General features: G+C 46.3%; 9 protein-coding genes across 9 annotated transcripts; 4 read left to right on the plus strand and 5 right to left on the minus strand.

Annotated features, from left to right (window-relative positions):
- Positions 1-1,806: 1,806 nt before the first annotated feature.
- Positions 1,807-2,213, minus strand: DFL_003933 (uncharacterized protein; the record flags this gene model as incomplete). The annotated part of the gene is made up of 2 exons (XM_067632942.1): positions 1,807-2,116; positions 2,197-2,213. The coding sequence occupies 2 exons, from the start codon at positions 2,211-2,213 to the stop codon at positions 1,807-1,809; spliced, it is 327 nt and encodes a 108-aa protein (XP_067491160.1).
- Positions 2,214-2,614: 401 nt separating this feature from the next.
- DFL_003934 (uncharacterized protein) lies at positions 2,615-3,659 on the plus strand (the record flags this gene model as incomplete). The annotated part of the gene is made up of 3 exons (XM_067632943.1): positions 2,615-2,778; positions 2,861-2,980; positions 3,047-3,659. The coding sequence occupies 3 exons, from the start codon at positions 2,615-2,617 to the stop codon at positions 3,657-3,659; spliced, it is 897 nt and encodes a 298-aa protein (XP_067491161.1).
- A 432-nt stretch (positions 3,660-4,091) lies between these two features.
- DFL_003935 (uncharacterized protein) lies at positions 4,092-5,426 on the minus strand (the record flags this gene model as incomplete). Its single annotated transcript, XM_067632944.1, has 1 exon — positions 4,092-5,426. The coding sequence occupies one exon, from the start codon at positions 5,424-5,426 to the stop codon at positions 4,092-4,094; it is 1,335 nt and encodes a 444-aa protein (XP_067491162.1).
- Positions 5,427-9,421: 3,995 nt separating this feature from the next.
- DFL_003936 (uncharacterized protein) lies at positions 9,422-10,699 on the plus strand (the record flags this gene model as incomplete). The annotated part of the gene is made up of 2 exons (XM_067632945.1): positions 9,422-9,442; positions 9,515-10,699. 2 exons carry the CDS (start codon positions 9,422-9,424, stop codon positions 10,697-10,699), a joined length of 1,206 nt encoding a protein of 401 aa, XP_067491163.1.
- DFL_003937 (uncharacterized protein) lies at positions 10,398-10,724 on the plus strand (the record flags this gene model as incomplete). Its single annotated transcript, XM_067632946.1, has 1 exon — positions 10,398-10,724. The coding sequence occupies one exon, from the start codon at positions 10,398-10,400 to the stop codon at positions 10,722-10,724; it is 327 nt and encodes a 108-aa protein (XP_067491164.1).
- Positions 10,725-11,962: 1,238 nt separating this feature from the next.
- Positions 11,963-14,032, minus strand: DFL_003938 (uncharacterized protein; the record flags this gene model as incomplete). The annotated part of the gene is made up of 1 exon (XM_067632947.1): positions 11,963-14,032. One exon carries the CDS (start codon positions 14,030-14,032, stop codon positions 11,963-11,965), a length of 2,070 nt encoding a protein of 689 aa, XP_067491165.1.
- A 3,901-nt stretch (positions 14,033-17,933) lies between these two features.
- Positions 17,934-18,937, minus strand: DFL_003939 (uncharacterized protein; the record flags this gene model as incomplete). Its single annotated transcript, XM_067632948.1, has 2 exons — positions 17,934-18,722; positions 18,782-18,937. 2 exons carry the CDS (start codon positions 18,935-18,937, stop codon positions 17,934-17,936), a joined length of 945 nt encoding a protein of 314 aa, XP_067491166.1.
- A 474-nt stretch (positions 18,938-19,411) lies between these two features.
- DFL_003940 (uncharacterized protein) lies at positions 19,412-20,440 on the minus strand (the record flags this gene model as incomplete). The annotated part of the gene is made up of 2 exons (XM_067632950.1): positions 19,412-20,190; positions 20,260-20,440. 2 exons carry the CDS (start codon positions 20,438-20,440, stop codon positions 19,412-19,414), a joined length of 960 nt encoding a protein of 319 aa, XP_067491167.1.
- Positions 20,441-22,779: 2,339 nt separating this feature from the next.
- DFL_003941 (uncharacterized protein) lies at positions 22,780-24,139 on the plus strand (the record flags this gene model as incomplete). The annotated part of the gene is made up of 6 exons (XM_067632951.1): positions 22,780-22,873; positions 22,946-22,998; positions 23,069-23,093; positions 23,152-23,234; positions 23,296-23,846; positions 23,914-24,139. The coding sequence occupies 6 exons, from the start codon at positions 22,780-22,782 to the stop codon at positions 24,137-24,139; spliced, it is 1,032 nt and encodes a 343-aa protein (XP_067491168.1).
- Between the last annotated feature and the right edge of the window lie 87 nt (positions 24,140-24,226).

Raw genomic sequence — 24,226 nt, forward strand, 5'->3', positions numbered from 1 at the left:
AACACCTTACACTATTTATCGTGAAAGTTAATACTTACGACTCGCCCGCTGTATAATTTCATCCGACCTAATCCTCCAAATCTTCCAAAAAAAGCAATATCGACAACAGTCAAAAGTGCAATCCGGATCGATGATGCCAATACAGTTGTTTTATTTTTGCCAACCAGGATATGCAGATGCCATGACCGGCGGAGGGAATGTATAACACAAGAATACAGTGTTGTTATATCAGATATCGATTAAGCTATGAACTAAAACGAAACGAGGCCAAGCTAAACCATGCTCATATATCTATGCGAAGCGAGGAAAAGAGATATATTTCGTGTCACATCTTAAGGGCATCCAGATTTAGGGTCTCGATCAACTTGATGCACAAGCTAGCTAGAGTAACCAGCCGGTCCCCGAGCGCGCTATGTCGGGCCCACTCAGCAGAAATATCTTAAAGCGGGGTTGGTTACGGGTTATCATGTCCATTTCGCATAAAGACATCCCACAAGCGGTAGTACAAATTGCTGAAACATGCCAGCTTCGTAAATTTATAGTCCTTCCCGGGATTATAAGATCTAATCCTTCTCCCGACGATAGCCCTATACTACTTTCCGTTATACATGCCATTAGACCATCAATGGTTTAAAAAGGTTTATTTTATTTTCGTTCGGCTCGTCGGCTTCAATTGCCCAATATAGCTGGCTACACTAGCCAACGTTAGCTTACTTTCTGGAAACCGAACATTCTTTGCGTTCGCCGGGAGTTGCCAGTCCTGTTAGGGCCCCATAATTATCGCCACGATACTTTATTAAGAGCTGCCAATATACATGAGAAGGCATCGTCTGATCACAACTTGGGGGGATATAGCATGTCGATTCGGAGGCTACCCAGAATACAGCTATACGGCTAGCTCTGTTAATTCTCGGTTTTCGTTCAGGGTAATGTGTAACATGTATATGCAGATGCACATCCTTGAGTATGTAAAGCGTAGCAATGATATTAACCTTTAGTTAGCGAAGTAAGTATCGTCTACGGGCTTTTAATTGACCGACGAGGTTCTAAGGGGTATTATACTTGAGAACCGTTATCGTTCACCAATCGTTATATACATGAGTAGGTAAGATCAATATATTTTTGAATCTAGTCGTCACAATGCAATATCGATGGGTTTTGTGGTAGGGCCTTCGCACAACCAATCCGACCGTTTTGACCATGTTACACAAAAGGGGCGAATACGCGTGTAAGCTCTCACGACTCGATCTAGCTTACACAAAGAATAAAGGCGTTAGAGGTAACAAGGTCTATTTCAGGATGCCTCTGCCAGCCTGGTCCATTTGGCCTATCCGAGGTTATCACGTGAGAACCCACAGGGGATTCCCGATTGTGTAAGAAAAGCAACCACAGAAAACGTATTTCCAGGTCTCGAGATACTCGGAAAACGTAAAACGTACTTCCAGCCATAGTACCGATGCAGTGCACTGGCCATTTCACGTTCTTCAGGAATGGGAGGAGGAGCCTTTCTGTTTTTCTTCTTTCTTTCTTTTCTTTTGTATTTTCTTTTGTTTTGATCAGTTTCTGGTAGGTGGTCGAGCCAGGTCTTTATTCTTCTTGTAGGACCCGTAGAATGGAGTTGGATGCGGTTGTAGAGAACGGAAAGAACCGAAAGGCCGTGATAAAGGTATATCGTCAAAGACACCGTCGATGGTGACCGTTCCACCCCCCGTATCGACCCCAATCGTCGCGTCGGTTCGAACCCCCCCACAACCATCCCGAAGACCTCCCGTCCCAAAGATTCCAAATGCTCCCTCTCCAACCCTACTAATGATTCCTAAAGTTCTTCTTCTGATAAAACAAATCCGTCCTCGAACTTCCCAAATTAATAATCTTCGGACACCCATCCCTATCCTTTTCCAGCCGTGTGCACTCAAAGCAGTAAAAGGCGTCCGATATTCCTTCACCTCCGCAGACTATACATTTGTTTTGATAGTTCCCGAAGGAGCATTCGTCGCAGATTCGGACGAGGGTTGTCGGTCGGACGTAGGAGTCGCAGACGGGACATTTGCCGTCGCATTTATCGCAGAGACGGCCGATTGCTATGCCTGGTTGTTTGCGGCACATTACTAGATCGCTGTGGCGTATTAATGTTAGCTTCTGGTTACTCTCTCTCTTTATCTTTGACGTGGCGGGTGGAGGGTGGAAGGGACTTACGGGTGATGGCGCGACATTGAGATGAAAAGGTCGTGGTGATGTTTAGATCGTGGTATTAGGAGACGTAACAGCTATATCCTTGATGGTATATTCTCGGAGGTGACAATGATGATGTATCTGGGCGTAGATATATGGTAGGTAAGAATGCCAGTCGTGAAGATGCAGTCGTGTGAAGTTGATATCAGAGAGATTGAGAGCCGTTTGGTGTTTGGAGCTTTCTTATACTTAAACGAGCCGACCAAAAATGAGTCGCGAAATTTCGGATTTCTAATGCACCTAAAAGTCTACAACCTTTCTTCACCTCCTACCCCCGCCACTCCATCACCACCACCATCACCAATAGTACCTCCCATCGGCATCGGGGCTCCACCAATTCAGTTACTACCCCCATCTACATTCCTAAACTACCACCGCTACAATGCCAAAAGAACCCGAAATCTCACTCACGGAAAAAACCTTCGTCCTCGAAGCCCTCAAACAAAACCTTCGAGTTGACGGCCGGGACATCCACTCCTTCCGTGAAATCCAACTCTCCTTCGGCGATGACTATGGCTTCGTAGACGTCAGGTTAGGGAAGACGAGGTAGGTGAGTTTCTCACCCAAGGAAATACATACGAATCAAATCTTATACAAAGCTAACAAACGATGATATAATAACCAATAGAGTCCTCGCGAGAATCTCCGCTGAAATAATAAAACCCCGTCCGGACCGTCCGTTCGAAGGTACATTCACAATATCCACCGAAATGGGTCCAATGGCTTCTCCATCCTTCGAGGTCGGACGGTAAATGACCCCCCCTCTCCTCACCAACCACCCATCCTCGACCACTAATACTAATAGATCATACAGCCCCACGGACCTCGACCACACCCTCTCCCGCCTCCTCGAGAAGTCTATCCGCCGTAGTACAGCCCTAGACCTCGAATCGCTCTGCATAGTAACCGCCCAACGCGTCTGGTCCCTCCGAGCGGACCTCCACTTCCTCTCCCACGACGGAAACCTAATAGACACAGCCTGCATAGCCACCATAACAGCCCTCGCACACTTCCGCCTCCCCGTCGTCACCGTCTCGGGCGAAGACATAACAATCCACCCAGTAACCGAAAGAGTACCCGTCCCACTAAGTCTCCTCCACTGGCCGATATGTGTTACATTTAGCTTTTTGGGAGAAGATGAAGATGGGGAGATGGTTTGTGTGCTCGATGCTACTGGTCAGGAGGAGGCGTTGAGGGAAGGTGATATGACTGTCACCGTTAATAAGAATGGGGAGGTTTGTCAGATTTCAAAGAGTGGTGGGGTGGCGGTTGAGGCGGAGACGTTGATGAAGTGTGCGAGGATGGCGGCGGAGAAGGTTAAGGGGATTGATAAGTTGATTGCCGCGGCGTTGAGGGAGGATGAAGTGGTTAGGAATAAAGGAAATCTGGATTGGTTGAAGGAGGGTAGGTCGGAGAATGAGAGGTAGAGCTTGGGTCTCAAAGCCGGACAGCGAAGTTGATATTGAGTGGTAAGGGTTGACCAAAAAGTGTATACTTTCGAGGCGTTAAGGGATTTGTCATGATGTACACGGATATCTAAGGGCGTTTAAAAATGATAATTTCTATTGAACGTATGCTATACGGTTTGGTAAACCCAAACCATGCAAGGAATGATAATGCATATGAAGAAAATGGGTATGAGCGAACGTCAAAGGCCGTTAAAATAATCTGCAACAAGAACCAGAAAGAATGCAACCAATGCGATAACAGGACTGAAGCATTAATGCAGGGTACGAAATATCGAAACCAAGCAATATGACCAAAAAAAGGATATAACTCCCGCTAATTGACAACCAACCCACCCTTATTAGTAAATGCAATCAGCTAAGAAGAAAGTACTTTCAGCTTCCAAACTATGATCACTCAGGTGGAGCCAGCTCCTCCTCGTCCCCATAAAATATCCCTCTCAGCTTCCTACAAGCCTCCGTATAGAACCGATCCCTCTCAGGATCCTTCCCGTTCGGACTTTTATCCCACGCATGCGGTTGTCCCTCCACCATCTTCCACATCACATTCTTGTTTAGCGGCTCACTCTGCAGTCTATCCCTAAACCTCAACCCTTCAGCACAAAGCTCATCGAATTCGCAGGTATACAATAGAATATCCTTTGGTAAACCGTGTAACAATCCGTCCGATGCGACACCCGGCGATAGATATGGCGACGCAACATCTATTGTCTTTGGAGGGTACAGGTAACTTGCATCGAAAAGATTGGTAAAGAACTCCGGCATACCCTTGTCGGGCCGTACATTTGTCTTTCTGCGATCGCATCGTGGGTTTGTGAAGTCGAGGGATGGATACCAAGCACAGATTGTTACGATCTTTCCACCATGACGACTCATGCTGAATGCACCTTCGGAAGCAGCATCTGGAGGGAGTGGCGTGCCTCCCGAGACATCGGTGGGGATTCCCATTAATGCACGACATTCATATTGCCATCTGAGAGGGACAGTGAATGCCATGTTACCACCGGCTGAGAATCCAGAGACGGATAAACGGTTGGTGTCGATTTTAAGCTCCCTGGCGAGATGGACAAGATAGAATATAGCGTCTACGCCGTCTTCAACGGCTGTTGGGAATGGGAATTCAGGTGCTCGTCGGTAGTCCACACTAACAAGGATACAATCCACCGCTCGTCTGACAGCATCTGCCCAGCGACAATCATCAGTTGCAGATCCGATAGTGAAGCCACCACCGTGGAAATTGATCATAGCAGGGAATCCTTTGGTGTCATTATCCTTCCCACGAGGTTTGTCGGGCCATCCGGGCGGACAGTAGAATTGTAGTTTTATGGTCCCTTTATTCGGTGACAAAGAAGCCGGGATTGTTCGAGTAAAAGTCGGCGAAGGAGGTCGAGGAAGAGCGATGGTGTGTAAGTACATTCCAATGTTCATGAGATTGCGCCATGTTACAGCTTCTAGGTGAAGCGACCATCGTGAGCGCTTGATGATGGCGTCGGTTGTCCTAGTAGATGTGTTGGAGATAGAACGACGGATAGAAGGTCTTCGAGGGACCCTGAGGTTTTCGACAGTTCCCGCTGATGGAGACGAATGAGTTCTCCCGAGGGTAGGAAGATTGCAGGGGACCTTGAGGACGTCGGTCTTATCATTCAAGAGTTCCTGATTAGGGTCTTCGGAGAGGGTTGTTTCTGAGTTAGTGATGTAGATTGTTGGAGGAGGCGAGAGACTGGCCATGGTGAAAGGTTTCGGGCTGAAGTTAATCGTTGGACGAAGCAAGCAAGCAATTAAATAAGAATATTCGATGCCATCCACCTTTGAGGTTATCTGCTGATGAGCGATGATGATAATAATAATAATTACTCAAGTACTTCTTACTGACGTACTTTGGATGTAGTCAAGTAAGCAAGGTATGAAGTCGTTATGTAATGATGAAGAGAGCAGGATTGAGCTGAGAGTCTCGCACAGCTGAAATTCAAAGGAGCACCCGAAAAGAACTATCTCAGCAGAAAATAAAAGTAAAATAAAATAAAAAGTGAAAAAGGATCAAATCGAATAAAATCGAATAAAATAAAATAAAATAAAATAGGAAAACTTCGTGCTTCAAAGAAAGAGGCTGTGCAGAATTGCCTAATCGTTACTGTTGGAAAGGAGAGAATGTAAGTGATCATGAAAAGATCCGCCTGCTGTGGGTTAACCTTAGCTTTGCCCCGACAGATACAGATACTCCTTCTTACTCGAGGCCTCCTACTTGCCTGCGCTATCGTACGACAGTCTAAATCAAAGCTAAGTTAATCCTCGTAAATAAGCGTCGCCAAGCACAGCTAGCACTGGCAGGCCCGCCACCATGAAGGAACAACTTGACTGTGTCGCAAGGTCCTAGCCGGTGTGACAAAGGCCGATGGGCCATTTGACGTCACACTGTAGGCCTACATGAAATCAAAACGACAGCATTAACTACAGTATCATGGATACTGTAGTTATGTAAATATCATCATGAAGCATTGCAGTAACAGGACATGCAAATTGTAAGGGCTACCTTGGCTTAGCCAGCCTGAGTATGTTGAATGCACCTCGGTGGCAACTGGTAAAGCTTCGATTCAAGACGCTTCAGGGGAAAAAACCTCCTCGGGCACTTCGGGCCGGATAGACCTTCTTTTCTTCGTTCTGAATCGTTACCTTGAAGCTTGATGCGGAGAATTCCTGCTGATATAATCCCGCCATCATGTCGACATGTCTTGTCTAATATATTGCGTGGCCTGATGATACGATCTGATATGATGATATCTCCAGAGACGAAGAAAAAGTTCAACGGTTAAGGCTTTTTTCTTCAAGCACAATATTAGGCAACAAGCGGAGAAAGATGTCGAAATACATGCTGGAATTCTCGGAGAATCTTCGGCGGCCATTGCAAAGTTTGCAGAATATTCGACGAACAGATCCACCTGTGGTCCATAGATCCAGAGTGGTTCGATATGTAGGTTAACCAGGCCAGGTTTTCATTCGGCTCCCACAATATTAGTACCCAGGTTTTAACCTTGGAGGCTCGAGTATCGGGATGCGTCGGTGCTGACTAACATTACCATACCCAACGAGCGGTGTAAGATATTATCTCGGGACATGGGCTTACATCTAATATGCCGAAGTAAGGAAGAACTGGGGTCGGTGAGGTGGAATATTATAAATGTAACGCACGTCGAAGAATTTGAAAAGAGGCCAGAGGCTTTAAAGGCTGGTGGCTGTCATGTCTTCGGACTTGTCGGAATCCGCCCATTCCGGTGCAGTGCTTACCTGCACCGCGAATATCTACAAAATATCAACGGCAGCTACTTTGAAATACGATTTAATAACGTTAGCAATTCGAAATCTGTTGTTTCTAATTGATTTTTGATATTCGTATGCGAATATGAGCCGTAAACTAGAACTACACTTACGTATACTCAGGGGCCACTAGTATATCGGTATACTCCATGGATCCACATAACGTGGAGTAGCTCAATTATCCTGAGGTTGCAATGTTGCATTGGAGTCAAATCTCAGTATATCATATCCGCATATCCCGGGACCCTGCGACGAGAAACTTCGATACTATAACGGTCGGTTATATGTCAATAATAGCTATAGCTATTCGGAGTTAACATCGAAGTATGGAAGATAATTAAGCTCAGGCCTGTCGCTCAGGCCTGTCGCGCTGTCGCAAGCTTAGCTCCCTGTGCATACCCGGTTTTAAATTAAAAGCTTCAACCTCCCGTATCGAGATATGTCGCGGTCGCCCCGATAGGATAGACACCAAGAGCTCTTCGAATCTAAAACTTCCCCTCATTAATTCCAGCTCTCCGCGGCATTTTAGCTATCGCGACCACTGAGGATCAGAACTTCAAACTTACGGGTTTACCCGCCACCATGAACGCCACAATATCACACAGCCACATAAAGGAGATATCGAGCTTTGATCATGATCATGGGTCTTGGTCAAGCTTCAGCTCCCTGAACATTACATACAATTGACATGCATGGTTTTATCGTCGTCATTTGACCGCATTTGCTACGATTGTGATCTAGACCGCGCTTGTTTATACAGTCTCGCTCAATCCGTAGCGAGTGCACTTTACTGATAGGCCCATGCGCAGCATCGAATCGATCTCGGGGTTAACCAAATTGAAACCTGGCCCGCCCTGATGCCCATGCAATGATCACTTGCATGCATGAGAACAAAACAAAGTTGGATGCCTCGATCTCCAACTGGCATCACCCCCTCCCCTCGATCCATCTGTATTGAAAATCGACACCATTCCTCGCATCGACGTGATGCATAACTCTTTCTCAGCCCGTATACATAGTTCTCAGATGTAACTTCAAAGTACCCGCCCACCACGGACTTTTACCAAAGATACATAACATCTACTACGTTTTAGCTTTCCCCCCGACATCTCCTACAGCGCATCGTGTTGAGAACAATCCAGATTTTTTTTTTTTTCCGTAGCTAGCTCCACGCTAGCGGACTTGAGATTTTCAGACATCACCTTTGGCAAGGTCCCAAGAATAATCTTAAAGTACAGCCTCAATTGGCTTGCATATTGCATGTCCGATATTCCCTCGTCAACCTATACAAGCTTCTTAGCTTTGCATCATAACCTTGCTAAACGTTCCTTTTTTCTGACTTTCGATTTGTACAGGCCTGTGTACATGCTTTTCCCCCTCTCCCTCCGTGGATATCCCATCCAATCCATTGGTATCCACGCTTTCCACTGTCTTGCATGTAGTTAGACGTAAAAGCGGGGTTCCTAGCTCAAAAAAAAGAAGCCAATTCCTATAAAGTACGCGCGTTATGGCCGATGAAGAAGGGATATGGTGTGTGGGGTGGGACCTAGGAAAAAGCTTGAAGTTCAAAGTTGGAAATATGCAGTTACAACTGCACCTAGATACATACATTTTTAACCCACGGAGTTTACCACTTTGCTGAAAACAGAAAAAGAAGGATGCTCAGCCCGCATCCTCTCTTTTTTCTTTTGAATATGCCAATGGTCATCAGTGTATGGCATCATGCTCCCTTTTTTCACTTTTCTTTTTTCATTTCTTTATGATCTTCGAACCTAGGGGTGCTCGTGAAGCAAACGCAATGATCTCATCCAAATGTAGCAACAGACTTGCATCTCTCTTTTCCCCCCTTTTCTAAAATAACGCGTATACTGCGGTTCCATCGTGAGGATACTAAAGTCCTGATTTGCAAGAAACCTTAGTATACAGTGTTCTAGCCTGCGGAACTATATCTTTTTACAATTATACATGATATGTCTGGTAGCATACCATACTGGACAAGTCTCTGAGTACCCTACCCCGGTATTCATCGGACGCCGGTTTTGGAGCACCCACATGGCTTTTTTTTTTTTTTTTTTTTTGAATTTCATGCGCGATGTGAGGAGGGTCCTTGGAGAGGGATGGGATGGGAAGCCGCAAGCTGAGCTGAAGCTAATGTAGTGCGGAGGGGGGCTGTATACTAGATACTGACCGTCGTACGATCGAATGGTATACGTATGTAGACGAGGGGTAAGTCCACAGAGGGGAGCTAACAATCCGGATATAAATTGACCCGAATCCCCAGCCTTGATTCCAACCTTTTTTATATCAATATCATAGCATCATCAAGAATCAGTCTTTCCCAATCCACATCCCAATTCAATTTCTCAACCAATACCTTTAATACTTCCCAAATTTTCATTACCATAACAAAAATGTCTGGCTACGGTGACGATGTAAGATCAATGTTCTCAACCATCATACTAATTTGATCGATACAAAACACTAACCCACATATCCGTCAATAGTCCTACGGCAGCCGCCGCAAAGATAACGAGGACTCCTACGGTTCCTCAACCAAGAAATCGTACGGAGACGACAGCAAGAAAACCTCCTACGGCTCCTCTACCAAAAAGTCGTACGGCGACGACAGCGAGAAAACTTCCTATGGTTCCTCGAACAAGAAGTCCTACGGGGATGACAGCGAGGAAACCTCTTATACTTCTTCAAACAAGAAGTCCTACGGAGACGACAGCGAGAAAACCTCCTACGGCTCCACCAAAAAGTCGTACGGCGATGACAGCGAGGAAACCTCCTATGGTTCCTCGAACAAGAAGTCGTACGGAGATGACAGTAAAAAAACCTCATATGGTTCTTCAAACACTTATGGTTCCTCTAAAGACGACGACTCATACGGATCTTCGAATAAGAAGTCGTACGGCGACGACAGCGAGAAAACCTCCTATGGCTCCTCCACTAAAAAGTCGTACGGCGACGACAGCGAGGAAACCTCCTATGGTTCCTCGAACAAGAAGTCGTACGGAGATGACAGTAAAAAAACCTCTTATGGTTCTTCAAACACTTATGGTTCCTCTAAAGACGACGACTCGTACGGATCTTCGAATAAGAAGTCGTACGGAGACGACAGCGAGAAAACCTCCTATGGCTCCTCCACAAAAAAGTCGTACGGCGACGACAGCGAGAAAACTTCCTATGGTTCCTCCACCAAAAAATCCTACGGCGACGACAGCGAGGAAACCTCCTATGGTTCCTCGAACAAGAAGTCGTACGGAGATGACAGTAAAAAAACCTCATATGGTTCTTCAAACACTTATGGTTCCTCTAAAGACGACGACTCATACGGATCTTCGGATAAGAAATCATACGACGACGACAGCAAAAGCGCCTCTTATGGCTCTTCAAACACCTACGGCTCCAGCCGCGACAACAAAGACTCCTACGGCTCCTCAACCAAGAAATCATATGGAGACGACAACGAAACCTCCAGCTACGGCTCCTCGAACAAGAGAGGTGACAGCGAAAACACCTCTTACGGATCTTCGAAACCCTACGGTTCCTCCAACAAGGACACCTACGGCTCTTCGGACAAGAAGTCCTACAGAGATGATGACGAAACCTCTTACGGCTCTAAGAAGTCGTATGGTGATGATGACGAATCCAAATCCAGTTACACCTCTAAGAGGTCGTATTAGATACCCATGGAAGCAGACGTTCTGATGATTATTAGATGTCTCGGATTTCGTTCTGAGTAGGATGTAATAGCACATGTCTATTTCTTTTTCGCTACCTTGAGGATACACAGGGAAAGTTGAAAAGGATATCCTTCTAGGATCTGGGAAATACACAAACTTAATGTTGAAAGCTACTTAGTCATTCGATGTTATAAGTACCTTGAAATGAACATTGAAATGAACAATGAAATGATAATCTTTCATGAACCATACATACAAATTCCATTTACAATATGTACCAATGATTTTCACTAGCCTCTAACTCCTAATCTCGGGTACTCCCCTTTTCCCCTAGATAAAAGTATTAAACCTTGCGGAGCTAGTAGATGGTTCCACAGGAAAGTAAGTTCGAACCCACCGCATTCGTCGGGGGCAAAAAGAATGTGTGGTCCTAAACAAATTGTGGTATTTTATGCGTTGCCTTCATCGAATCAAGACCCTGGCATGGCCACTTCGATGGCAATGACATCAACACCCACAGAAATCACGACGTCAGTACTGTATTATTACCGCCTGCTTCAATCTGGCCATATTATTGATTCTTGAGCTAGTTATTTTTTTCATTTGCACCTTTCATAGTGTAGAGCTACCTAGTAGGTAATTTAACAGGTAATCCGCTTACACATGCCACTGAATATAATCATGCATCGCAATGCTAGTATAATGAGGCGAAAATGCACAGTTTATAGGTGTGGAGGGGGTATATGAATTTCATATGGGAGAGGTGAGGTTTGAGATACAGGAATTCTTGAACATGGCAGGAACGAAGAAAAATGAAAGGGGTAAAAGAAATCTCAAAAAGAAGTGAAAATAAAAAAAGAATATCATAGATTAATGCGTTAAAAAAAGAGCTCAGATACTAGGGGGTAGGGATTTCGGGGGGGTCCAAAAAGATAAAAGCATTTACATAGAAACGAATATGTTGGGGGAAGAAGGAGAAACAAATATCATGATGATGACTACAAATAAGTACGTAACAATAAAGATGTGATATTATAGCATGATTAACTTTCGGAAACATTATCCGTACTCTTCGTCCCCTTTCCCTTCCTTTTTTCCTATTTCTTCAAATCGATAAAAATTGTGAAGATGCATGCGTAATTAAAACAGAGTAAAGATGAATTTTTTAACTTCCTGTATCGTTCTTTTGGGGGGGTGATGGTCTCTCTCTTATTCCCTCTCTTATAGTTTTGAGAACGAGGAGTTCCTCTGACTCATTTTCTTTTACTCATTCTCGGGCCAGGCATTGCTGCCTCCCATGGGCATACCGAAGGAATGTCCGTTCTGGTTACCGTTGGAGTTTCCGCCCATCAAGCTCAAGACCGGCAGACTGACGGCACGGTTATGAGACGAAGATCGAGGGAGCCCAAGGTTGTTATTGTTGCCATTGGCGGGGATCTGGCCGTTGCCATTGGCGGCTCCATTGGCGGCGCCGTTCTCGGGTTGGTAAGCGGAGAGCTGCTGGATGGCGGCATTATATGCGGCGGCTTCCTGCTGCTGCTGCTGCTGAGCGAGGTAGGCGTGGAGGGGGTTGGTGGTGATGTAGCTAGTTTGAGCTTGTTGCTGCATGGAGTTTGGGGATGGAGAAAGGGCCGGCTGGGAAGTTGGCGAGCCGGAATGGTGGGATGCAGCACCATTGTTAAGTCCGTTTGGGGACTGCTCAGCGCCGTTGACCTGGACACCGGGAGCGTTCTGCCTAGGAGCGTTTCCGCAGCGGTCCTTTCCAAAGTTGATCTTGAATTTACGGTAATCCTCCTTTCCGCGGATGGCTTCGATGGCCTTAATGGCGTTGGCAATGTTGGTGAAGTTGACGAAGGCGCAGGATTTTTCACGGAGGGTGTTGACGAGTTCGATTTCTCCGTACTCGGAGAAATCTTGTCGGAGACGCTCTTCGGTCCAGGTTTCGTCGAGATTTCCAATGTATACGTTCCTAGAGGCTCCGCCGGAGACAGCAAGAGCAATTGCTGGTGGGAGGGCACCAGAGTGCTTTCCCCAGCCGATCTTGAGGCGTCGGTTATGGATCATAAGACCCTGCAAGTTGGAGAGGGCGTAGAAGGAGGCGGCCGCAGTGGGGTCAATGAATGTGACGAAGCAGATGTGCTTGTCAGCAATATATCTAATGTGATGAAGAAGACCTCCTCGAACAACGTTGCAAATTTCTTCGATCGTGGTTTCTGGGTGAATATTGCCAAGGTACACAGTACGGTTGCCAAGATTGTTATATCCACCAGCAGAGGTAGCTACGGCGGCAGCAGCCACGGATTGCTGGGCGATGGCGTTAGAAATAACCTCGCGGTCCTGACCACTGAGTGCGTGAGCCATGCTGGGGTTGATTCCAAGGTACTGAGCAGCATTTTGCTGTTGAGTCTTGGAAACATAGGCACATCTATCCTTGCCGTAGTAGACACGACGAGGAGCTTGCCATTTGGTCTCCTGTGGGAGCTGAGTGACTGCCTTGATAGCATTTCCAATTGACAAGAAATGGACGAATCCAATGTTCTTCTCCTTAACCAACTTGACGGTATCAATAGCTCCGAACTTGCCTAAGTCGGTTCTCAATTCCTCTTCAGTGATGTCTTCTGGGAGATTGCCCAAGTAGACGTTCCTGGAGGCGCCGGATTGTTGAACGGCAAGCGCAACAGAGGTTGGCACCTGAGATGGCTTTCCCCAGCCAATTTTGATATCCTGACCCTTAATCGAAAGCTTCTTCAAGATAGCATCAGAATGGAAGTGGGTCGCTGAGGAACCATCTAAGAAGGAAATGAAGGCGCAGTTCTTATCTGGCAAGAGCCTGACGGACTCAATGGGACCAGATCGAACGTGTCCGAGAATTTCTTCAGCAGAGGTTTCGTCTGGGATGTTTCCTAGATATACAGTCCTCGAAGTACCAGAGACCATGCCAGCGGGGAGAGGAGATCCGACAGTTGGGGATTGTTGAGGAAAGAAAGTCGCGTACTGAGGAGTGAATGCGGTTGGGGAAACGATACCACCAGAGTTGTATGCCGTTGGAGAAAGCGCTGCGGCCGGGTTCTGTTGGTTGAACGCTCCAGGGAATTGGCCGAATCCGGTTTGTGGGGTGCCAGTCTGGAAAGGGGATCCAAGCAAAAGCTGGGATGGCAGAAGAGGCGTGAACTGCATCTCAACTCCACCAGGGGAGGCTACACTGTTATCCCCCATACCGTTCACACCAGTGATGATGGATGGAACTTGCATACGACGTCTAGCCTGGGCAGACATGTCGTTTCCATATTGGCCAGCCTGAGAGGCCGCCTCTACAGCAGGACGGTCACTCATATTGATCGACTTGGACAGAGGGTGAGGCTGACGAGTCGAAGCAGTAGCACCTGAGCCGGAGTCTAGATTATGGACTCCTTGCAAGTGCGGTGGAAGGACAAATTTGTCCGCTGCTTGAACCTGAAGGACGGCCGTGGTGAATGAGTGATTTTGGTGTTCGGGTCACTGTAACAATGACCAGAACAGCAAAGACCGCGAATTAAGGGGTAGACAAGTAAAGCCTATAAGAATGTCGTAGACTCTAAATTGTCGTAACCAGTTTGCACCTTTCGTCCGCCAATCGATTAATACTCGACAGATGGGACAAAAAAAATAAGTGTCAAAGCGACCATGAAATGAAAAAGTAACCTCGTCGAAATTCTGTAATTTTAAAATATACGGCAAGGAGGGATAACCAAGGTTGCCAAATGCCCTTTCCGCCGACCTTAAAGATAGCGAGAAAAACGAAGACGAAAGATCGTGACCGTCAAGAAGGAGAATGAATCTTTCAAAGTTTCTTGAGTCGACTATCGAAGCTACCCGTTAGTATCGATGAGACATAAGATAAAAGTAATGTATGTCGTAGGAAGGAAATAAAGTGCACTGTATAAGGGGTCCCTCCAAGAGATCGAACGGGAAAGTCTAGTTGGAATCGAATCGAATAAGAATTCAATCAAGCAGAAAGGAAGCGGAGAATAGGGATCTCTCTGCCCAAGAACGAAAGATAAAGATTGACGACGAAGAGAAATATTCACACACACACACGAGACCAGTGCGGATATTGAAAGAGAAAAGAAAAGAAAAGAAAACTAACGAACGACAGAGAAAAAGCGAGGATAAAACCCCAAAAGAGGTCAAGGCTAAAGGAGGAGGAGGTGCGAGAAGAGGAATAGTGCGGGTTATGCTAGGACGGTAGACGACGGGCAAAGGTAATTAAAATTTTGGGGGGGAAATTTCTGATAAAGAGACAACCACACACAAATTCAGAGACACCAACCCACACAAAGCGAAGCGGTGAGCAGGAAAAAAAAAACTCCCGACTGGGGGAGTGAGAAGGAAAAAATAAAATAAAATCTTAATCTGACTGCAACCAACTCTTGCCAAAGCTGCCTTTTGCCGATGAGATGGATCTTGAGGATATGGGCGCAAAATAATTAAGAGACGTGCATGCGGCAAGATTGCGAGCAGATGCAGCTATAATTTCCAGATTACAACCCCAGACCTGGCCTGGGCCAGTTCCAAGGGCAGTTGGGAAATTACCAGACATATGGGTTCGCGCCCATCCAGGCTAGGACAAACCATTCCAGTGCGGTCTTTCGCGCTGGAGAGCATGTGCAACGAGATTAAACAGAAGGCGCACATTTGACTTCCATACCGCCAGAATTCAGCTGTCCTTCCGTCAATACGAGGATCGAGGCCCTAGCCATCTGGTGATCATGACGCTCTTGGAAGAAAAGTTCGCCAAGCACTAGAGAAGGTCTAGAATATGAAGTTTGCCCAGGGTAAGAAAGGGGGACCGTTTTGCATGTCCTTTGTTTCTTTGGTTGCCAATGCATGTCTGTATCGACAGACAGACAGAGGTCTAGGGTAAGCAGGTTTCCCAGCTTGTAGGAAATTGCGGCCTCATAAAATCCCCATGTTGTGCAACATCGTTCAAATAGAGCGAAAACATGCGTACGTTATATTGCATTGCGAATACAGGTAACGATAATCAGACTTACGTCGTCACTAGGATAATGTCGTCTCGTGTAGCCAATTGCATCTGCTCTACGCGGGAGCAAGGAACAAAACGATCCACCTTGAAAAATCCCCTTTTCTTGTCGTTACAGCGGAAGTCCGAAAAGGCGTGCGTTGGAAACGGAACCGAACAGGGGCTGTTAAACCGAAAGTTCGAATTCGAAAAATTGGACCCGAAAAAGAAAATCGAAAGAAGAGGTCGTCAAAGGGAGAAGTTGAAACTGAGGATTCCGGTGAAAGAATCTACAGAAGCGAAAGAATAGAAATTACAAGAAGTTTGTTGGCAGAGGAAGTCCAAAGAGGTCCAGGAGCTGTCGTGAGTGGAAAGGGGTCCAATGGGGATATATGTATGTACAGGCTTGACTTTGGCCCAAGGGAAAAGGGCAGGGGTGGAGCAGCGCAGAAGAGAAGCTCCCATTTTGCATACTTGCTGGACCCCTACATAAAAGGAATGACCCCAACAGCCGCACAGGGAAAGCGGTTTGGCATTGGTCAGATAAGCTGGAGCTTAATCCCCCTTTGGCGATGAATAACAATGTTGCAACGTGCTGTCCGCGATGCAGTGTACCTTTTCTGAAGACTCGAGCTTTCCTTGCGTCGGTATCGCACTAGTCGAAGCCTTTTCCTTGGAAGAAAAAGGGTTCATTAGGATCCCAGCCCCGGGCGTCAAAGCTCGAGCTCCGGCCTTGACTTTCGATTGCAATAAACGTTCGAAACTAGAGGGCTTGCCAGAGAATAATGCGACAAGGCAACGGAAATGAGGAGCGCAAAGCCAAGGAAAACGGATAAGGGGCAACAGAGCGAATGTCGAAAACAGCCAATGTTAATCGTCAGAGGGGTCCCGCAGCTTATTTCGGGCTAAATAATAGCTTTTGATTGCAGCGAAAGACCTCCTGCAGTGGAGACCCGTAGTCGCTGGAGAATCTGTACTGACGAATTCGAGTCTCGTGCACGCGCTTGCCGCCGACTTGGTGATGTCTTTCAAGATTTTGGGTAGTCGAATCGAATCGGATTGAAAGTTGGGACGAAGTGGACTGTCGGCCTGCATGCAGCTGTTCCTCATGCATGCAGAAGCAAAAACGCCATCAAACCTCACAGCACAGAGTCAACGGGCAGACCAAACGGCTGGGAGACATTTTGTACAAGGGCCCTTCTATGCACATATCGATAGCAGAACGACTGGTTCCAGGCCGCCCAAAGTTAGGTAAGCTCGAAATTTCGCAGATCTCTTCGATCAACGCCACATGGTATCCTTCCGCAATACCGGAAAAGGGGTTCCCTTGAGGTTTCATTGATTCCGCCAGGGCCTCGTGATGCGGAAATATATTAAGCATCAGGACCAGAAATCTTAGTTGGATATCATACGATTGTACGAATAATGGCTCCGAATTTATATTGATGCTGACATTAACATATTGAGCGCCTGCATTATTTGATTTGGGAAATTCCACAAACTCATTAGAAGAATATTTTATTGCAAGAAAAGGAGTAGATTTGATCGGATTTTCGTCGCCGGAAGCTTGCCTGGGTCAAAGCCGTCGTGCTAATGGCCAAGGTTGTGATACAGCGAGAGGCTGGTTGCCAGTCTATCGATACATCATGACCCACATAAGACACAACACTTCAATCTCAGGTCCACTAAGCAAGGGCCATTTGTGCTTGAATTTGAATTTGAAATGAGAGATTTAGCTAGGGATACTCCTCAAGAACACCAGAGGGGCTGGCTCAGGGACATTCAGACGGTACTTCTCACGGTAAATCGTTCGGGTTTTAATGTTTTGTCGGCGAAGCTGACGCTGTCCTATGTCGCTGTTCCCTGCAGAGTGTAACTACTGACGAGCAGTTCGTCAGCGGTTTGACGGGTACCTTGCATAAGTGCCCTGCTAGTTGCTGCAGGGTTAGAACAGGCACCTTTGAAACAAACCTTGGCCTAAAACCCGTCCCTTCTTTGTAGTACATGTACAGCAAGTTACAAGGCATCACCGGAAGAAATATCATCGTCATGAAGGGTCATATATTATTCGCAGAGAGAGATATCAGTTCCGTATATTTATATCAAAATGAAAAAGAAATGCTAAATGCATCAATGAAAACACTCTGATAACGCTAAAGGTGTCACTCATAACTACGTAGGATTCTTCAAAAGCATGCATGTCCAAGTCTCCTTCATGATAAGCTCCTGATTTCACGACAAGCTTTCAACCTTCAGCTCTGCCTCCTCAGCCATTAATTCCATGTCATCCTCATTGATTTCCACCAATGTAATATCCTTCCAAAACATCTCAAATTCGGGGCCAACAAGCCCCTCCAGCCCATCAAGTGACTTGTCCAAAAACTCGTCATCGCGCGACGGGTAGATCGCCCATATGGTCTCCCTAAGCCTCTTATGTCTTTCGCGATCTTCCTCCATTCTTTCCTCAATAACTTGCTTCGGTGGTCGCTTAAAAGTTATTGTCTGCGATGAAGACTGCCGACGGGCGTCGTTGGTTGGCGTGCTGCCGATCGAACCGTTATCGACGGGGTTCACAGCTGTTGGAGAATATGGTATCGCTAAAATGGGAGCAGATGGCGACCCCCTCGCGCTATCCGTGTACTCTAGATCCTTTCCTATCATAGTCGTGGTACTGGTACCATTGGGTACCTGATCGACCTCCTCCAGCTCCTCGGAACCCGACTTATTACTTTCATCATCGGAATGCTGATGTTGGCCGGCCTTTTCGCGCGCATCCAATGACGATATTAATTCGTCGTATATTTCGGTACTCATGAGCTTCTGGTCCCTGATCTTGGCTAGTACCTTTCGGGTACTAGTGATGTTTTGAAGGCCAGACTGGTCGGCAGGACTAACGCAGTCGACGATAGTACGGAACTCGGCTTGTATCATGGGTATGTAGTTGTTTATGCCCTTCGAGACGGACATTTCAAGGAGGTGCTCGATGAAATAGAGGAGATTGACGCGGTTGTTCATGCTAGACTATACCACCCGACTATTAGCGATGAACGTAGAGAATCCGACTCCAAATATGAGTTTACCGTCTCCAACTGCTCCAATATGCAACTGTGAAGATCCTCATCGAGGTCTTTGTGTTTCAGAGCAAACGCTGCACAGCTCTTGGAAGCATTCACCGAGGCATTCAGCCTCTGCAACATCTTGGTGAATTGCAACCGGATCTCAAAAGGATCTCCCATCGTGACTGTCGAGTATACAAGAACGGCAAGGCCTCGTGATGATATTCGGTCGATGGTGATACTGGTCGCAAAAGGTGGATGGCAACAGCAGTTCTAAGAATTTTCGCGGGGGCGAAGAAGGTGCGTGTCTTCAAGTTTTCGGGACAGCTCGCGGTCTTGGATAACTTGGGAAGAGTTTGGCACGCAAGCTCATGTTCGAGGAAATAGTTTCTGGTCCTCTTTATCGGGTGAACGAAAGGTTCGAATCTTTAAGGTCGGAACGAGTGCTGCACTGCGGGGAGTTCAAGGTGTCGGCAATCATCTCATGTCCGGGATTGGTCGGTTGAAGGCTCGCGTTCAGAGGTCTTCGCGACACAGCAAAATACGACTGCCAAGCGAACCACACCAGCCAAATTTAGTGTGTATTGAACTTATGCACGACTTAACCACCTAGCTTTAACTTTGACATGAAAATATTAATACAATCAGTACCCCTCAATGGGTCGCATCTGTTTTAGCAGCAGGTCGTAACTCCGGCTCTCTCCCTTTGATAGCCTCAGTGTCCTCCTCCGAAAGTATAATTCCAAAGTATGTGTCAAAGGCCTTCACCCTATCCGCCTCATTCAACAGCGGGAAATGTTCCACTTTTGTCTGAGATGTCTTCCTAACAATATCATTCCAGAGCGTATACTTCCCCACAGGCTCGTTTCCTTCTCTAATAACCATTGCGACCAAAATATTGCTCTTGAACAGCGCTTCCTGAGTCGAAGACCAATTGGACCAGATAACACAATCATCCAATATCGCTTCGACCTCGAAAAACATGTAAAGATCCGTCCATTCCGCCTTCGAGCTCAACCTATGCTGTACCAGCCAATGTAATTCCTTTCTTCTTGCCTCTGGTACAGTCGCTTTGATCAACCGATGTTCCCCTTCTCCAACACCATCGATCACTGTCCCCTCAACAAGCTCCATAGGTCGCACAATAGCGGCACCACCGTACCCCACATCGACCAGATACCTCTTCCTGTCTTCGAATTCAACGAGGTTCACGCAGTGTGAGATACCGTGGTAAGCACGGTTCTTAACGTCTCCGCCATAGTTGCGAGTCGCTCGTGAAGGGCAAAGCCATGTGTTGAATCCGAGGGTGGCTAGCAGGCAGGAGAAAAGGCTGTTAAGCTCCATGCAGTAGCCACCTCGTTTGCGTTTGACGACTTTGTTGAAGATGGCATCGATGGTTATGGTAACAATGTGATCTTTAGAATAGTGGATATCTAAGAACTCACAGGATTAGATAAGTAAATGTTACACCAGCTAGCTTGGAGAGTGAGGGGAAGCCGTACCGACGCTAGAGAACGGTGCAGTAGCTAAATGTCGGATCACAAGGATTCCGAGATTTTCAAGCGTAGGTTTCTGGATTTCTTCAATCTCATCTTCTGTGAATCGAAGAAACTCAAGATATTCCTTAACTTGTGCCTGCGAGAAGGTCACAGGGTATTCTGGAGTGGTTTCTTCCGCCGTCATTGTTAGAGTCTTGATATGAGGTGTATGTCGTTCTGCTATCTTATAACTAGATCCGTGTAGAATAAAGGTCGTGGGAAAACTGGGAAGTCGAAGCTTTAAATATTCAGAGTTTAAAGGTCAGGGCGGATATAAACTTAGGCGGACCCCTACGAAAGTAAATACAAGCTAGGTACCGATACTACTTTGCGGCATAAAGCTTCGGGTCATAGCTGTAGCTTGGCTAAGCCCTGAAGTCGCCTTTGACGTTTACACTCTTCGCTCAGTTACGTACCCGCTGTCCCGCGGGTCCGAGTCCCATCTATAAGTCTAATCTGTAGAACATGCTCGGAGTTTTGAATACGAACTATTTGGGACATGGAAGCGATGCCAGGCCCGCAAACGGGAGGTACCACCAATGAAATCCCTGATGCCCAGATATTAACACACCAACGCCGCGCCAGCTTCGAACACTTCGGTCCTCTGTATCCCTCCGAGTCCAACGTAAGAGGCGGGCCTGGGTCTATTTTCCTCATTAAATTATCCGTATTGCTCCGTTATGATGCACTCTGTACTCGAGAACATTCGATGGTTAGAAGCGAATGTAGTATCTAACATAATCTGTAACTTAGTTCCGTCATTGTTTACGGCTGCCTACAAATCCCAGGAAACTACTACAACGTGATATATTGATATTTCGCTCACTGCAGGCGGCTTTTCAATGCGAGAATAAAATACATACGAATTGGGCTTTCTAGAATTCTTTTATTTAATTTTTATGTGTTAAATATGTCTTTTTAAAATCGTGCAAACGAGCCATGCCGACAAGTAATTCAGAGACACTACAATCTACAAACTGCATCCATGGTGCAGCATTACCTAGTCCTTCTGGACGTACCAACTGCCGATGGTTACGATCCAAGTTCTCGATTCGGTCTGTTAGAATAATAGTAGTAAGCTCACGCCATTAACCTAAAAGGCTCGTTGAACGCGATACCTGTCCTACGTCTCTAAATATTAAAGACGGGAGTCAATAGAGCATCATCTTCCGGTTATACGTCCCAAAATACCTACCTTCGGGGTTGCTAAGTCGGAGTCAGCTACGTGAGCCCCGACATGCCCTCTCCATATGACACTAATTATTAGCCCCTAGTATCGCGGTTGCACATAAAACTGAAGACTTGGCAAGCTATTAGCACACCTTCACGAGATAATGACGTCTCCTGTCGCACAAAGGTTCTATACATGTATTCCCATCGGGTTCCTCCTACCTCGGACTCGGACCCTGATTTGACCTAGCTTAGTGCTTCCTTAAAGTACTCAGTTCACATTCTATTTACTTTATTACACAAAGCCTGGTCTCGGATATCCGATAGTACTCAAAACCGGGTAGCTTGAGAATCTATAGGGCCGAAAATCGAATCCAATTCCAGGCACCGGAATAATATATATAATTGAAAACCAATGCGGTAAAACACTGCCACATGGCACCGTTGGAATTTCATACCGACTCCGTTACACAAGACTTAAGGCCATGCCCCAAGCTTCCCAGGATTGGAGTTCGCCTATACAGTACTATTTACGCCAATAATATTAACTCCAAAAAAAAAAAAACGCTGGTTGTTTCAGGCTTCAGATGTTGTATTTTACTCGGGGACACCAACGGCTCGGGGTTGCCTTCCAAAGTGGGGAACTCGTCGGCGTGGCCGAAGAGGCTGGGGTAGTTTGAAGCACAGAAGCAAGGATGACAGATCATGTCGACATCAAGATGCCCTCGCATGAATACACTGATAGACTTCAAGTAGGAGTTCTTTAGTTGACAATATTAAGGTATTGGACGAACCATTGAACTTCGAAATCCTCAGTATAGAAAATTAAATAAATAAATCCCATATATACTATCTGAAGTATAGTTCTTCATAAATATTAAAAGAGAAACGTTACGATGATTTTCCGCCGTAACCAGTTTCATATCTCGTAGCCACAATCCGGGGTAGCTCACCTATTTCGAACTATAATTTAGGTTCCAGATCGACGAGGACGGCTTAAAATGCCACACTAACGGCCCAACCGCACCGGGGCCCAATTCCGTGGACCAAGCAAGCTCTAAAACCACATCTCTGCATTAACACCCCAAGCAAATCGGCTCACATTCCACATTGTTCGGCTGATCAGATGCGAGGCAATCGGTAAGCCGTTCTTTTATAACTAGGAGGTGCGTCCTAAAACATTTTTTTTATAAATCCAATCTGAAGTTCAAAACGAGTTGCATCCGCGCCAGCTGCTGCTTTTGAAGATATCTCCGTCCCCAACATCTTAATCAACCCCATTCCCCGAGATCACAAAATAAGAAAAGACTGAAAATGCCGACTCCGAATCGTTCGGTTCGGCCGATTCATCCTACGGATGATAGTAGGGTTAGGCATGCATATGCGGATGTTAATGGATACAGGTCACGTAAGATGTTCAACGCGGAAAATACCACATCCTAAGCACAATCTGTTAACATTTCGATTAACCACCATCTAGATTATGTAATTGGAGAACCAAAACCTGGGAATCCACGGGGGACTGTACTTTGTGTAAAGTTCCTAATATCCATGGTATGCCAAGGTATTGTCAAATAACTAAACTATGCATATTGTGATATAGATCCATGGATTTCCTGACATGTGGTGTAAGTCCAGACCAAACGATTCAATTGGATCCCAAATGGTAGAACTAATGATATATAGACACATGGAGATACCAAATCCCGGTTCTCTTAGACCTTGGCCTCCGAGTCATAGCTCCAGACTGTCTAGGCTACGGCGGAAGCGTAAGTACTCCCCCTTCACACATCTCCCCTTCGTGCAATATCAAAAACTCAACCATCCCAGTCAGCCCCCAAACATCCCGAAACCATCTACAGCCTCAAACCTAACGCCGATACTCTCGCCGCTCTTCTCTCCCACCTGAACATCCCCACCGTCATCGTCCTCGCCCACGACTGGGGCTCCATGATCGCCTGGCGTTTCTACAACTTCCACCCCAATCTGGTCTCCCACATAATTTCCCTCTGCGTCCCCTACGACCCACCTCATCCAAACTCACCTTATCTCGACCTCGAAAAAGTCGTAAAACGCCTTCCGAATTTTACATATCAAATCGCATTGGCAGATCCGCAGACGTTGGAGGATATGCGGGGTAAAGATCCTATTCGAAGATTTTTGAAGGCCATGTATAGAGGTATCGGGGATGGGAAGGGGACGAAGGGGGGGACTATCAATGTGAGGAAGGATATGTTGAAGAGTGTGGGGGATATGCCGAGAGGGTGGATTATTAGTGAAGAGGAGGTGGAGTGGTATGTTGAACAGTTCGAAAAGACGGGGATGCATGGTCCTCTGGCGTATTATAAAAATAGGAGGGTGAATTGGGAGGATGAGCAGACGTGAGTATTTACTATTGTCCTAAATTTCCGGGGCTATATAATTTTCTAAATTTGGGAGGATCCGTAGGCTACAAGATCCAATCGTCAGAGTCCCGGTGCTGTTTATCGGTGCGACAAGGGATGCGGCGCTGCCGCCATCGATGGCTTTGGGACAGAGGAAGTTTATTCCGGACTTGACGTCAAAACAAGTTGAGGCGAGTCATTGGATGGTGTGGGAGCAGACCGATGAGGTCAATAGCATTCTGAAGGACTGGATTGGGAATGTGGTTTTCGCTTCCAAGGCAAAGCTGTAATCATCCTAGCGTTTGGAGGTAACAATAATTCTGATCCAATTTGCCCTCAAAAGCGATAATATATTATAATTAGTCGGCTTCGTCGAA

The sequence above is a fragment of the Arthrobotrys flagrans genome (genome assembly GCF_004000055.1).
Source record: "Arthrobotrys flagrans strain CBS H-5679 chromosome Unknown unitig_0, whole genome shotgun sequence".
Classification (NCBI taxonomy): domain Eukaryota; kingdom Fungi; phylum Ascomycota; class Orbiliomycetes; order Orbiliales; family Orbiliaceae; genus Arthrobotrys; species Arthrobotrys flagrans.